At 42.1% G+C, this 14,185-nt stretch overlaps 3 protein-coding genes across 8 annotated transcripts in view; 1 reads left to right on the top strand and 2 right to left on the bottom strand.

The window, feature by feature from the left end:
- Positions 1 to 292: 292 nt before the first annotated feature.
- LOC113032283 (uncharacterized) lies at positions 293 to 4,394 on the bottom strand. 2 transcript variants are annotated; one of them, XM_080307853.1, is made up of 11 exons: positions 3,992 to 4,394; positions 3,687 to 3,846; positions 3,393 to 3,542; positions 2,875 to 2,994; positions 2,678 to 2,773; positions 2,447 to 2,581; positions 2,250 to 2,360; positions 2,057 to 2,167; positions 1,787 to 1,911; positions 819 to 1,688; positions 293 to 646 (listed from the first exon to the last, which is right to left on the bottom strand). In XM_080307853.1, exons 1-10 carry the CDS (start codon positions 4,348 to 4,350, stop codon positions 821 to 823), a joined length of 2,235 nt encoding a protein of 744 aa, XP_080163979.1. In that variant the 5' UTR covers positions 4,351 to 4,394; the 3' UTR covers positions 293 to 646; positions 819 to 820. The 2 variants fall into 2 exon arrangements, with proteins under 2 accessions (XP_080163979.1, XP_026040892.2); XM_026185107.2 differs by having other exon boundaries at positions 825 to 1,688; positions 3,992 to 4,387.
- A 2,974-nt stretch (positions 4,395 to 7,368) lies between these two features.
- tstd3 (thiosulfate sulfurtransferase like domain containing 3) overlaps positions 7,369 to 14,185 on the bottom strand; it is a 28,155-nt gene continuing 21,338 nt past the window's right edge. Inside the window, exons 1-4 of one of the 4 annotated variants that reach the window (XM_080307857.1) lie at positions 9,613 to 9,747; positions 8,870 to 9,031; positions 8,294 to 8,453; positions 7,369 to 7,898 (exon numbers count right to left, since the gene is read on the bottom strand). In XM_080307857.1, coding sequence (XP_080163983.1) covers positions 7,838 to 7,898; positions 8,294 to 8,453; positions 8,870 to 9,031; positions 9,613 to 9,691 — 462 coding nt within the window. In that variant the 5' untranslated portion in view covers positions 9,692 to 9,747 and the 3' untranslated portion in view covers positions 7,369 to 7,837. Of the gene's footprint in view, positions 7,899 to 8,293; positions 8,454 to 8,869; positions 9,032 to 9,121; positions 9,567 to 9,612; positions 9,748 to 14,185 lie in introns of those variants that run through there. The other 3 variants (XM_080307858.1, XM_026183570.2, XM_080307859.1) reach the window with 3 other exon arrangements.
- Positions 9,829 to 14,185, top strand: part of usp45 (ubiquitin specific peptidase 45) — a 42,791-nt gene continuing 38,434 nt past the window's right edge. For both annotated transcript variants that reach the window (XM_026183566.2, XM_026183568.2), the window contains exons 1-3: positions 9,829 to 9,970; positions 11,353 to 11,463; positions 11,670 to 11,839. In XM_026183566.2, the coding sequence (XP_026039351.1) occupies positions 11,361 to 11,463; positions 11,670 to 11,839 (273 nt within the window). In that variant the 5' untranslated portion in view covers positions 9,829 to 9,970; positions 11,353 to 11,360. The remainder of the gene's footprint in view (positions 9,971 to 11,352; positions 11,464 to 11,669; positions 11,840 to 14,185) is intronic.

The following is a 14,185-nucleotide window of genomic DNA, read 5'->3' on the forward strand; positions in this document are numbered from 1 at the left end:
GCATTTGAGTGACGGATTCCTCAGCCCTGCAGAAAGTGTCAGGGCAACCATCTCGACCCTCAGGTGACTCTGTCCCTTTCCCCCTCTCTTTCTCTGTTTTGCTGTTCCCTCATGACTTCCTTTTCCCTTTTTCACTCTGCATCATTTCAAGCCAAAGCCAGGATTCTAAGGAGCATTTCTTTGTGCTAAGCAAAACATGAGGTTTAACCAGCATTGAATTATTGCTGAATGACGTTCTCTATCCTCATATAAACTCTTCAAAAGGACACAAAATAAAAGAGTAACAAGGTAATTCAATGCTGATAGCTTTATTTGTGGCATGTAGAAAAAAAAGGGGGGGGGGGGGGGTCACAAAAGTTTAGAGAATATGTTGAGTTGTCTAGTGAGGCATAGTTAAAGCCCCTGATTTGAAGCAAAAGGGTCAGTCATGGTCTTCTTGTCTGGGGCAAAAGGGCAAAGGTCAGTGTCCAAACATGGGGCTTGGTCAGTGCAAAGCTCAGAGGGGCGTGGAGGTTTAAGGGTGAGAGGAGGTCACTTGGGAATTCGTGTTGCTCACTCGTTGTCCGACTCATCGGCCGCTCCGGTGATGGTGTAGGTCTGTTCTTGGTGGTCCATTTCCAGCACATCATCCTCATTTTTGACTGTTCTGTAGAGAGACAGAGAGACAAAGTGACTGAAACAAGCATGTTAAACCACACCCGACTCTGTCACAGACCAGGTTAAGTCATTGTTTCTTAATGAAGGGTAGTGTTTGGTTGTACTTTCTGGGTGTGAGTGCTTGTCCTGTTTGAAAGAACTGCAAAAACACCTGATGGTACCTTTACCTAATGAGCACCGTCCTCCTCTCCGTCAGCTCCACAGCCTGCTCTGCATAGGCCTCGATGTTCTTATCATGTCCATCTGAGCCATATGTAGTCCCGGTGCCACTAATGCCACCCTTTCCTCCACCTGTCTTCCCCATGCCACTAGCAGCTGACAGAGCAGCATCGTCACTACCCACACCCCCACTTCCTCCACTGCCTCCAACTCCACCACCCATTCCACGGGCTACACTACCCTCTTCACTTATTCCTCCAGCAAGTCCACCACTCTTTCCTACAACTACACCACCATTTCCTCCACCAAACCCAGTGCCAGTTCCACCCATCCCACCTGAACCTCCAGTTTTACCACCTCCACCCATTCCAGTCCCACCTATGCTGCTGTCACTCTTGCCTCCAGTACCGAATCCCAGGTTTCCCACACCTCCAGCACCAGAACCACTTGTTCCTCCAGTGCCCATTGCTCTGCTGCCATTGCCTTTGCCCACAACCCCACCATTAGCTTCAGTACCTACACCTACACCCCCAGCTCCTAATCCATGACTACCAGTAAAGTCTGCCCCAGCTGATGTACCAGCAGGACCTTTTTTACCACTGGCTCCCTCAGCACCCATTCTTCCACCTAAACCTGCAATTCCTGGACCTGTTCCCATGCCTCCTGCATCTATGCCCCCACCCATTCCTACTCTGCCCCCAATGTCTCCCCCACCACCACGTCCTATCAGTCCACCACCCATTCCACCTGCACCTCCCATGCCTCCTCCACTGATGCTCATCCCGGCACCAATGGCGCTCATGCTACAGCTAGTGAGAGATAAGGTTTGCATCATGCCAGAAAGCCGCAGGTCCTCGCCCTCGATCAATTTTCTGCAGAGGAAAAAAAAGACAAAAAATTACCAAATTTATTAATATTCACTCAAAGACACAACCCAAAAATCATTTTCAGGTGGCTATTTTTCACTTACCTGTAAGTTGTGATCTCAATCTCCAGAGCCATCTTGATATTCAGAAGCTCCTGGTACTCACGCAGGTGCAGCGCAATTTTCTCCTTGGTGGATTTCAGCTCGAGCTGCAGGGCCTCAATCCGAGCCTATCAGGAAATCGGGGTTATAAAATGAATGTGTTGTTGTAGTGGCTTTGTGTTTGCATGTATGAATGTGAGAGCATGTGTGTATTTATGACTGACTCTGGTGGGATCAGGTGTGCACCCTGGGACAACATGAGCCGACATTTACCTGCAGGTCTTCCAGTTCTTTTCTGTACTTCTCTTGTGTCTCACGGATCTGAGCTTCAAGAGCCTCGTTTCTGGTCCGCATGGCATCCAAATCTCGTTCTTTACTTTGGATCTAGGGACAGTTTCAGCCCAATTATAGACACTCAATATTAATAAACGGTTCTTACATATTAATTTTCACTTGTAATACTCACATCTTTTTTGGCACTGGCTATTTCTTCTCTAACGCTTCGAACTTTATCAACATGCCTCGACGTCTTCTGGGTTAGATCTTCAAATTTGCTTTTATACCACGAATCCATTTCCTAACAGTGGAGAATGATAACGTTACAGAAGACTCAACTGTGTACTTTTCATCATCTGGAAGCGGTTTTGTGTGATATTTTTGTACCTGGAGATTTTTGGCTGCGATATCGTCATACTGGGTTTGAATTTGTTTCAAAGCAGCAGCCAAGTCGGGCAGAGTGAACGCACTCTGGGCTGAGACGTGAGCGGCGTAGATCTGTTTCATGAGTTCATCAATTTCCTAAACCAAAAAAAAAAAAAAGAGAGGCCTTTAGGAATCATTAAAAATAAAAGGCAAACTTGGAATAGCTAATTCCTACGTAAAGATGTCACCCACCTGCTGATGGATTCGTTTAAGGAATTCAATTTCAACCTCTAACTGCTCCAGCTTCTTCTCCAAGGCAATGCGGGAGGAGGTGGCTTTGTCCACATCCTGAAAAATAAACAGAAGTGTTATCATGTATGTCTGCCCCTGAGAAATAATGTGTAGGCGACATTCACACCCAGGACAGTGGCTAATTTAATGTCACTCACTGGACGGAAGGCCTCAATGTCTAACTCGGCTTTCTTCCTCAGCTCCACCGCCTCCTCATATTTGACTTTGATTGCCTTTAGTTGAGCAGCTGCAGACTCTTTGGACGCCAAGGAAATGTCCTGAAAACCAAGAACGCATAAGTAAGACGCCTGTCTGCTAGATTTGAAGGTGAACACAAGGGTGTGCGCAAAATCTAGCTGAGCCTTTTGCATTTTATATTTCAGCTTCATTCTTGTGTGTGTGCCTGCCAGCACATTATCAAGTCATCTCATCTGTGCATAAAACACATCTGACAACAGCTGTAGTCTGACACCCAAATACGGTCAGGATCCCCCTCAAATTGCCTGCCAGAAATGAGCTTGTTACCAGGTAAAGAACTTTGAAAACACCAAGTTGACGTCTTGTATCGTTGTTTGGGTGGATCTTCTACAGATCGGTGAGGTGTAAACTTAATGCCCTCTTGAGTGTCTAAGCAAAGGAAGAGCAGAGGCAGGATCCGGGAGATTTCTCGTCTCACCCTCTGAACTCTCATTTGTTCAGCAATCTTCTTCAGCTCTTTCAGCTGTTCCTCATAGAGCAGGCGCAGACCCACAGGCTTCTCAAACCGGTTCTGATAGGCCTCAATCTCAGTTTCCAGTAGCTTGTTCTGCTGCTCGAGCGATCGCACCTGTAAGGACACGAAAACTCAGTCTAAACCACACTCCACAAGATGAGAATTACTCCTGTGCAACATGTTTGAGTTCAGTGTGATATCTGCTTTTCGCTGCGCCTATCAAAATAAGTAAAATCGAGTTGAAAAAGGTTGTTTCACCTTGTCGATGTATACGGCCAGTCTGTCGTTGAGAACGATCATCTCCTGTCTTTCGCTTGTCCGGGTGCTGAGGAATTCCTGGTTTTCAGCTGAAGCCACATCCAGGTCTATGGCAGGCTCTCCGCTCGGCCCAACGCACACCATGGCACCTGCACTCACACTGAAATGACTGATACAAGTTAACCTACAGCCACAGGCACCAAAATATGTTCCTTTAAGTGATTAAAATTATTCCTAAAGACAGCCTGTAGAAGAAGAATTTATTTTCGCGGCCTCGCCTGTAAAACAAAAATCCAATGGCTTACCCTGCTCCTACCATGCGAGACCTGCGTGCTGCAGACATGGTCCTTCGTCCCACTGAGTCCACACGCATGCTGCTGGCCCCGGCTCTAGAGGAGAAGCAGCCGGTGGAGGCACGACGGGCCTCTCTCCTGGTGGGGGATGGGCTCGACACCCTGATCTGGTAGGACGAGCTGCTGCTGTCCTCAAAGTGACGGCGGTAGGACGAGATCCTCTCTGGGCTGAAGCTCATGGCAGCGGTTTCTATGTGGCTTTGGTTCTGTGAAGGGAAACAGTCAGTGGTTTGCTGCACTTTACTGCTCCTGAACCTTCCTTTGTTGCACTCTCTGGTTGTCAGCACAGTCTGAGGTTTTATACTCCCCATTGACAGTCATGCTCCTGCTCTGTTCAAAACAGCCCAGGTCATGAGCCGACGCATGTGGAATCTTGAACCTCCGTACTAAAGCAGGCTTGACCTGCCTCTCAGATATGTATCAGCAGCTTGTGAGAAGCAGAAATGGGCTGGGATCATGGCTGTGGGCACAAGTCTCTCAGACTCCTTATTTTATCCAAATCATAATGGGTTTTTGCCTGGGTTACAACACATCCACCACCTTAATGTCCAGCATCAGAGGACAAGCAGGGAGACAGGCAGGCAGGCAATGAGGCAGGGTCCAGTAAGTCATTGCAGCCAGTAGGTGCATCTCTGATGTGATGTGCTCTGATGGGACGAGGGACTTTAATTGAATGCTGAGCAGAAGCTAGAGGGTGACCTGATGAGGCTGTGGCTGCAGAGGAACAAAAGAGCGCTGGCAAGATTTTGACGTAAATTAGTACTTATTAGTCTGCTCTGTTTTCAACATATTAAAACTGGAGTATGCAGAAAAAAGAAAATGGAATTAACTGCTTCAGCGGGAAGATGAGGAAGCGGAAGAAAAGGAGGGGGGAGATTACAGTCTGGAGTTTACGGATGACATGACACAGTGATAAAAGGGCATAAATGCCAGTCAGCCCTGTTCATGGTTTACATTGACACCTACAGAATCACATGGGCAGGGGTTGGACGATATTACAATGAGCTCAATTATAAAAAAGAAGGTACCACAGCAACATGGTAAACCACAAAAAAACTCAAAATATGCATAAAGCCGATGTTGGTTTAGTCCGCTTAGAACATTAAAATCCAACTTATGAGATGATTTATTCACAGTTCCATGTGAAAACTTGCCGTGATGGATTAAGTGAGCATCTATTCTCTCCTACTGACCTCACATCTTGCAGCCGCATGGGACTTTTGGGAAGAGCCGGAATATTTCAGTCATGTGAATAGTCATCTCTCTACTAAGCTGCTTGTTTCACGTTCCACCAACCGTTGTTCACTATGATGATGCTTTCTGTTACAGTATTTATAAAACCTCACTTCATTTACTAAGACCACAAACTCTTATACATCATTGTGTGGTATTATAACTTTTTTTGCCTGATACTCATTTAAATATTTAATTATTACTTATTAAAATGGATGATAATATTGAACTAAAAATGCTTTGTTATTATCATTATTATTATTGGTGTTAAATGACAAATACCAGATAATTATATTATATTTAGAGGGTGGTGGCATTTGCTATGAAAGACGCCCTTGTGGCAGCAGAGAACGTTCAGCAAACTGATTGAATAAATGTATTATTTAATAATAAATTTAGTTAATAAATAAAGTTAAGACTACTTTAAGATACTCCTTTACTAGATGGAGTATCTCAAGGTAGTGGTTTTCTGTATGACATTATCAGTCCGTCAAATGTCAAACAGATGGCCTTATATTTGACTCTACAGTACTTTGGTATACAGAGTTCATTGTCAACTGAGTGACTGTAAGGTACCCAGGTCCTGTAGCTGCAAAACAAGCCCAGATCATCACCAATCCACCACCATGCTGGCAGCATGTTTGAGGTGTTTGTGTTGATATATTGTGTTTAGTTTTTACAAAATGTAGCACGGAGCATTATAGCCAAACATCTCCATGTTGGTGTTATCTGTTCAATGGACATTGTTCCAGAAATCTTGTGGTTTCTTCAGATGTAACTTTGTAAACATAATCTTCCATGTTCTTTCTCCTGGCAACCACTGCAAGCAAGACTGGTCTGTGTTTTTCTAACTGTCATGAACTTTAACATGCTAACTGAGCCTGTAGAGTCTGAGATGTTACCCTTGGGTTTTTTGCAGTTTTTGAGCGCAGTCTGACCTTGGGGTGGGGATTTGCTAGGATGTCCACTCCTGGAAAGCTTGTGGTATTGAATGCTCCAGACCAGCAAACTGCCAAAACGTCTCTTTTGATGGAGATGTTCACACATCATTTGATCAAGTGCAATTACCAGTAACCATATGGATGCACATAGTTTTTCACAGAGCTATTAAGTCCTGTGAAAACTTAATTTTTTACAACGTTGTGTAAAGATTATTCTGTCTTGAATACCATGCAAAGCTTTGCTGTCAATTAATAGAATTTTTCACAAATTCTTGACAAATTTACCAATGGAACTGCTCATACAATATATATGCATCAATATATGGTATTAAATATGTTTAAGTGTTCATGAAACTATTTTTTCATATATATTTCTTAAATATTTTCTTATTTATTTAAAAACTGTATCAGAGAGGTGAAAACTCTAAAACAATCAAAATTAAATATTTATATAGATGTAAATCTTAAGTAAATATATTATTGCATCACAAAATTTTCTGATTCTCAAAAACTGTTTATTTTTATTTACAAGTCATTACTGTCAACACCAAGCTCAAATATAAAAGAAACAAAAATCCCTGTAAAGTGCTGAGGTGATACAACAATGTCAGGTATGTTTTAAAGCTATCAATTATGTCCCCAAAGAAAACCAATAAACACTCCTAGATAATTTACTAACGCATCTGAAAAGTCACCTAGAGGCCAGTTTCCTGTCACTCACAATGATTAAGCTGAATTTTAGGATAAACTAAAGTAACTTAAAACAATATTGTCCAAATTAAACAAGACAGTGAGATTAAAATTTGCTGATTCTGCAGGGACTTTCAGCTCAAGCTGTAAAAGAAGGAATAGGGAACAAGGTCCATGGCGGTGGTCAGCAAACTGTAGTGGAAACATTCTTCCCTGCTGAAAACAAACCCATTTATTATCACGGATGATGAAGGAACCTGTGGAGAGTTGGTGACAAATTCATACAGGATATTAGACAAGGACTTTCAATACAGTAAATCGTAGTACTTCCCCAGCAGCTGTCACCCCGGCAAGCCTCTCTATGCCTATTTATATCTGGAATTACTTAAACGAATGTCCTCTTAGGTCATCTACTAATCCTGCCCAATATATAAATAATAAAAATAATAATAAACACACACAGACTCAAGTTAAATATTAGTTTATTTAGCTTTGATAACTTTATTAAATAGTACATTTATTAATAAATGCATTAAGTATTGGCAAAGTCTGCACTGCCTGTTGAGCAATTTAATATTTACAATATGTCAACAGGAAATAATAAAATAGTTCACATTATGGAGTGGAAGACTTTATTTGCATAATTAATCTTTAGCACTTCAGAAGATTCTTTGAGCTTATTTCAAAAAGCTGTAAAGGGTTTAGAAGGAGGTTAAGCCTGAGAGAAATTAAAGAGGGGTTTCAAGAAATATTGTATGGCAGATGTGGATTTAAGCAAACTGGTTTCACCTCTTTGAGATTTTAACATTGAAATGAGGAGCCATGAAATTTTTTTAAGCCCTTTACAAGGCTGCGCCATCACTTCACATTCTAAACTCGAATAATTGCAAAAATAGCTTCAAATAAATATATAAATATCTTTCCAGTTCCATGATCACTGATTATGCTGCTCATGCTTCACCCAGTCTTGCCATCCTCCAGAGTAATACTGAACACTGAAACAAGACACAAAAGAAAGAAAAAAGTGAACATTTGCTTTGACGAAATCACACTTTTCATAATTTAAGACTTTTAAACAAAATCATGCATTTGTATGTGACTTTACCATCACCAGACAATCACAGTGTTTTAATACTTGACACATAGACATAGAAAATGTGATGTGGGACATGTGGTATCCTTCCGAGGAGGAACAGCATTGTGTAACTACAAGGCAATAACCTCAACTATAGTAAATGCTGTCTCATGGTGGTAACTATAAAAGTCTAAGTTTAACCACAATACTGATAACTTTTCTCGTGACTGAAAATGGCCAAGTCTAGTAAGAAACATAATGACGAGGTGGAAACCAGTGACGGTGACAGACATAAGCCAAGGACACATATCTCACTCTTTGTATCCCAGTGTGATGGCCGTGTTCAGCGCAGTCTTGCTCCTGATTCCCGCCAAACAAGTAAACACAACGTTATCTGTCTGGTGAGGTAATTCACCACCATACTTTTCTTTGAAGTCTTCTGGACCCAGCTGGAGTGCAGTGTTCACTTGCGCCACTGTAAAGTCAAAAACACAAAGGTTAAGGAAGTATGATGGGTTTGGTGCTCTGGAGAACAGTTGGTTGGAAGCATTGTAGTAATATTTTAGAATAATGCCCTCCTTCGTACCATATAATATGAAGTGGCTCATATTGCTTGCGTTTTACTCCATTTAGAATTGTATGTCAAATTGAGCACATTTCAAACCTAATTAAACTTGCCATTATGAAGCCACGGGGACAAAGCACACCTTCAAATGTTTGTTTTATGAACAATATAAAAACTGTGTATGAGTTTGCTTCATTTTGGACATTTACGATTTGTTATTTACCCCCAACCCACACAAACTGCAGTATACTACACTAGTATACAAGTCTACAGCCCTGGCAGCCCAGCCGGACAACAATGTTGCAGGTAGAGAGAGCAGTACTCACGGGGGACGTTAATGGAGCCGGGGATGAAGCCGTATTCTCGGAGCTCCCAGGGCTCTCGCACATCTATAACTACCGCTTTCCGCCCAACCAGGAGCTCCTTCAGCTGCTCATAACTCACGACTGTGCTCGCTGGCGTTGAACTGAATGTGCGGAACAGCAACTCTGCGTTTAAAAACAAGACAGACAATATACTTAATGCAGTATATGAGCTCCTTCAAAACATGACAGTGAGTCACTCATGTTAAACCTCACTTTTGTAACCGGGGCGAGTGCTGACACTGCTGGACACAGAGCCTTGTCCTCTCGGGACGCAAGCTTCAAACTGGACGGTATTATTCCATAAAAGCCGCGGGACAACACCGGCAAGTCTCCAACAACTTCTCAAGGCCATGTGTGATTATCAAAGCCAGATACTGCACTCTAAATTATCACTGCTCTTCAACACAAACCCTCACTTAAGCGTATCTGCGTGGGACAACTAAAAAAAGTCACAATGCCGACAATTATCTGCGCTTGCGCAGACGTACGGCTATCCTAATGGGCCAAAATTCTTTCCCCACAAATGCCTTAGTGATAGTTTCAAACAAGTAATAACTAACTATTTATCAACACAAATTAGCATCATGTCCCCTAATTAGATCAAACAAGTGCATCAAGTAAAAACAAAAAACATTATTTATGTTGCATTCGCCGCCATGGGAAACTGGGAAACGCATAAAGATGGGAAACAAGCTTTTATTTACCTCTAGTAAAAAAGAGATTTTCCCACTCAACTTGAATGCAGCATTGGGCCAACCTGAGCTGCCGTAGTGCGTCACACATAACCAGTGCTGCCTGTAAATGCTAACGAAAGCTTGACACATGTTTTAAAAGTCAAGGGTGGAAACAAAAAGATATTGAGATAACTGTTGACGGTATTGCGCGTTTTTTCTTTGAATAGCCATAATGTCTGCGTGTAATTTTGGATAAAACACACCAGTTCAGTTTTTATCCTACCAAGCTAATGTAGCTGGCCTTTTTTTGCAACCCAGGAAGAGCTGACATCTCAGTGTTGGCTTCATATTAGCTGACAAAGTCAACATAGGAGCCTAACTTTAAGAGGTGAGTTAATACATATTCCATTTTCGCTAAATCTAGTATGAAAAAGATAAACTAATTTTTAAAATTTCCGTAATAAATGGGTTAGGCGCCTCTTATTCTCACCCAAACCGGGCTGCCGGGGTTGTTAAGGCCTCTTAATCATGGTGTTGTCCATTAATAGAGTTATCTGTCGTAAAAACTCTGATTTTCTCCTACTGCCTTTATTTAGCAGTGGCATATCATGTAGCCGTAGGTATTGTGACCGTTCGCTTCCAGATTTCTTGCAGTTTAGAAAACGTTTAGGTCAGTAGCATGTTAGGCGAAGGGTGTAAAAATTATTTCAAAAGGAGTCCACCAGGAAAATCAGCTTAAACCTACAAGCAGTGGAAATTTTTTGATTGGTTAAATCAGTCACCTGATTTAATCGCCCCGAACACACCAGCTTGAGAGTAGCGTCAAACACACCAACTTATAACAGCCAAACCACATATTGCATTTACCGTTTAATTATTTAAATAATCTTCAGCAGAGGCTATTCTGGTATGGCAAAAAAAAAAAAAGAATTTTTGTTGTTGTTGTTTTTAGTGCTGTTGTCTTGAAAGTGGATTTCGTTGAGTCGGAGCCCAGCAAGGAGGAGTTGGCTTGGGCTTTTGAATGAAGGAGAGAAAAAACAACTGCTTTAATGAAAAGTAGTTTACTGAATATATATAAAATATGAGAAAGCAAGAGTGTAATTGTGCAAACATAATTAGTTATTCTATCCTAATATTTTTTTTTTCACTATTGTTGGAAGCAAAGTAGTGCTTGACGATTCAATGTTTATTTGTTTATTTATAAGGAACCCCATTAGCTTCCACAACAGTGGTTGCTAGTCTTCCTGGGGCCCAAGCCATCAAATATCTCCAAATAAAATGTTACAACAATTAGATCTACAGTAAAGTTTTACAATACTGAAATGTAAACATGTGAATATTAAAAATTATATAAAAGCAGAAAACCAAAACAAAACACTCAAACAAAATACACAATTTCCATTACAAGTGATATTACCCTCTACAATTTTTACAAATACATTAAAAACTGCCTAAATAGGCTTTTAGGTGATATGTATGCATAGCTATTTGAATGTAAACACATGCTGTCATAAAGTTTTGATTTGGCACATTTCTGTAGGACTGTGCTGTAGTACAATGACAACACAATAAATGTGTGTGAGTGTGTGCATTTAACAATTCCTGATATAAACTGTAGGGGTTTTTTTTTTTTTTTGCTATTTTGAAAGTACCTCATTCTGTTGTGAAGAAAATAATAATAGCAGTTGTGTAGTACCTGGATAAACAAAATTATGTGTGGGTGTCCTAAATGTGTAAAACTAAACCAGTGTTGTCCCTTCTTGCTTTCAGAGCACCAGATGCGGCTGAAGGACCCCTTCTCCTTGAAAGCCGCCGACATGACTAAGCGGACTAATAAACCAAGAAAACCTCGAGATGAGGAATCATCAGATGAAGTCAGCGGTAAGTCACCGTAACAGTACATGGCACCGGACTGTTACGGTTAAGACTATGAATTTTGACTTGGTAAAGTCCTATAGACTATTCTTGAGTATTTTTTGTCAATGTTGAAAAGTCTGTGAGGTTTCATTCATTATTCTTATGGGATCAGTGCAATTCACCTTCAATTAAAAGGATCCTTGCTTACAAGACACCTTGTCTGTTAACAGGACTGACTTGCCAGCATGTGAGTAGAGCAGTGGACCTGAACTCAGTAAAGAAATCAGTCCTCTCGAGTGTGTGGTCGGTATGCTCAGAGTGCCTAAAGGAAAGGACAATGATTGATGGCGAGCCAGCAGCCTCTCAGGACATTCTGGTGTGTCTAAAGTGTGGTTTTCAGGTAAGTTTTTTTTTTTTTGTTTTTTTTTAAAATGATAAATAAAGCAAAATGTGATGCAGCAGAGTTTAAACTAAATTGAAATAAACAACAGAGTAAGAACGTCATTATCATATTCAAGAGTCTTTAATTCTTATTTGTGTATGAACTTGACTGCTTCTTTACTTTCATGTGTACACTCACTGGACACTTTATTAAATGTGCCTTAATAGTGCCGGGTTGGACTGCATTTTGCCTCTAGAACTGCCATAATTCTCCACAGTATAGGTTCAGCAGCTCCCTGAGACGGCAATGTACTTGTTCTGCATCATAATCACCTACGAGAGAATGTCAGATCTCGATGGTGATTATGATGCAGAACAAGTACATTGCCGTCTCAGGGAGCTGCTTAAGAACAGCTACGCACGCTCCATCTATGGATCCACTGCATCTAGAGTGACAAAGTCAATCCGTAGTCACAAAGGCACTACTCTAACACTCAAACAGGCGGATGCAGCAGCAGAGCTAGCTGCTAAGGAAGTCGAATTTGAAGGGTTGCTGGAAGAAGAGAGACAAATGGAGAAGATAGAGGAACAGCACAGAAAAATGGAAGTAGAAAAGCGCAGACTTGAACGCCTCCAAGCAGAAAAGAATTTGAGGGCCGCTCGGGCCAAACTGCAAGTCTACAGCCAGGTAGCCTCGCAGGAAGGCAGTCTCCATTCCTCTAATAGTTCAGTGGGAAACCATCATGTTCCCCCTGCTATCAACCCTCCAACTCCCACCGTCACAGCATCGCCACCCGACCTAAACGTGTCATCCCTTGCCCAAGCCCTACAAGACAGTATGGCTCTAAATAGACTTCCAGTTCCAGAGCCGTCTGTATTTAGTGGGGACCCCATTCAGTTCATTGAGTGGAAAACTTCATTCATGTCACTTATTGACAAAAAGGCCATCTCCCCAGCAGACAAACTTTATTACTTGAGGAAGTATGTAGGCGGCCCAGCTCTTAAAACATTAGAAGGAACTTTCTATAGGAATGACAGCGACGCTTATAAGGATGCGTGGAACAAACTGGATAACAGATATGGCCAAACCTTTATTATACAGAAAGCCTTCAGAGATAAGCTCACAGATTGGCCAAAGATCCAACCAAGAGATGCAGAAGGATTAAGAGACTTCTCAGATTTCTTAAACGCTTGCCAAGATGCAATGACACATGTGAAGAGCCTCGAAATACTGAACGACTGTGAAGAGAATAAGAAGCTAATCCTTAAACTACCAGAGTGGATAGCATCTCACTGGAACAGGAAGGTTACTGAAGCCTTAAAGGGCAATAAGGAATTCCCCAGTTTTAAGGACTTCGCCACATTTATGGCGACAGAGGCAGAGATTGCTTGCAATCCAATCACCTCAGCTTATGCCCTCCGCAGCTCTGAGTCGAGCACTGCAAAACAAGGCAGCAGAGACCCTAAGAGGAACAAGGCAAGCGTTCTAAACACACAGACTGAGGCTGACACCGAGAGGCTCAAGCCAGTTAAAGGAAAGGAAAGGTCTCCTTGTGCCTTCTGTCAAAATAATCAACACAGACTACATGGATGTCCCAAGTTTATTGCTAAAACTCTGGAGGAGCGTCGAGATTTTGTCAGAGAACATAAGCTCTGCTATGGCTGCACCAAACCTGGACATAGTGCAAAAGACTGTCGACATCGACACTCATGCAACACGTGCAAGGGTAAACATCCCACTTGTTTACACGATGACAACTATTTAAAGAAGGAAAGAGTTCTGCCACAGGAAACCACTATCCTGAGCAATGCCGGCCAAATGGAGGCTGCTGCAACTTCAATGTCAGTGATTACTGGACAGCCAACTAACACATCAATGATTGTGCCTGTGTGGGTGTCAAAAAAGGATACAGGAACTGAGAAACTGGTTTACGCCTTGCTAGACACGCAAAGCGACACGACGTTTGTTGAGCAGGAACTGAGTGATGTATTAAAGGTAGAGCTGGGCGATAGAACGATAACGATATGTATCGCGATATAACTTTTACTCGATAGAGAAATTACGCTATCGCGATAGACCTCGCCGCTCTTGTCCTCAAAAAAAAAAAAAAAAAAAAAAAAGGTCAGCCAATCCAAATTAAGTAGCGCAGAGCCGAACCAATCACAGCCGCAGCGTCACGTAGCGTGACTTGTTACGTACAGCACAAGTGCCAAGCCGCACGTGTGTTTGTTTGGGAAGCAGCCAGCGGGTAATGGAGGAAATGAGTGTGCCGACTAGAAAAATCAACCGAGCGTGACCGAAGAGAAAACAGATGATGGTTCCAGTGCCGGAGAGATTGTCAAACGGAAGAGCCATAGAAGTTCC

The sequence above is a fragment of the Astatotilapia calliptera genome, chromosome 11 (assembly GCF_964374335.1).
Source record: "Astatotilapia calliptera chromosome 11, fAstCal68.1, whole genome shotgun sequence".
In the NCBI taxonomy this organism is placed as follows: domain Eukaryota; kingdom Metazoa; phylum Chordata; class Actinopteri; order Cichliformes; family Cichlidae; genus Astatotilapia; species Astatotilapia calliptera.

Bases quoted from the DNA above. Each gene is read 5' to 3' on its own strand.
- LOC113032283 (XM_026185107.2), bottom strand. From the start codon at position 4,350: ATGGGGAGTATAAAACCTCAGACTGTGCTGACAACCAGAGAGTGCAAC. The intron at 3,543-3,686 runs GTGAAACAACCT...GTGTCCTTACAG, and splicing joins TGGCCGTATACATCGACAAG to GTGCGATCGCTCGAGCAGCA. The intron at 1,912-2,056 runs GTAAATGTCGGC...ATTTCCTGATAG, and splicing joins AAGAACTGGAAGACCTGCAG to GCTCGGATTGAGGCCCTGCA.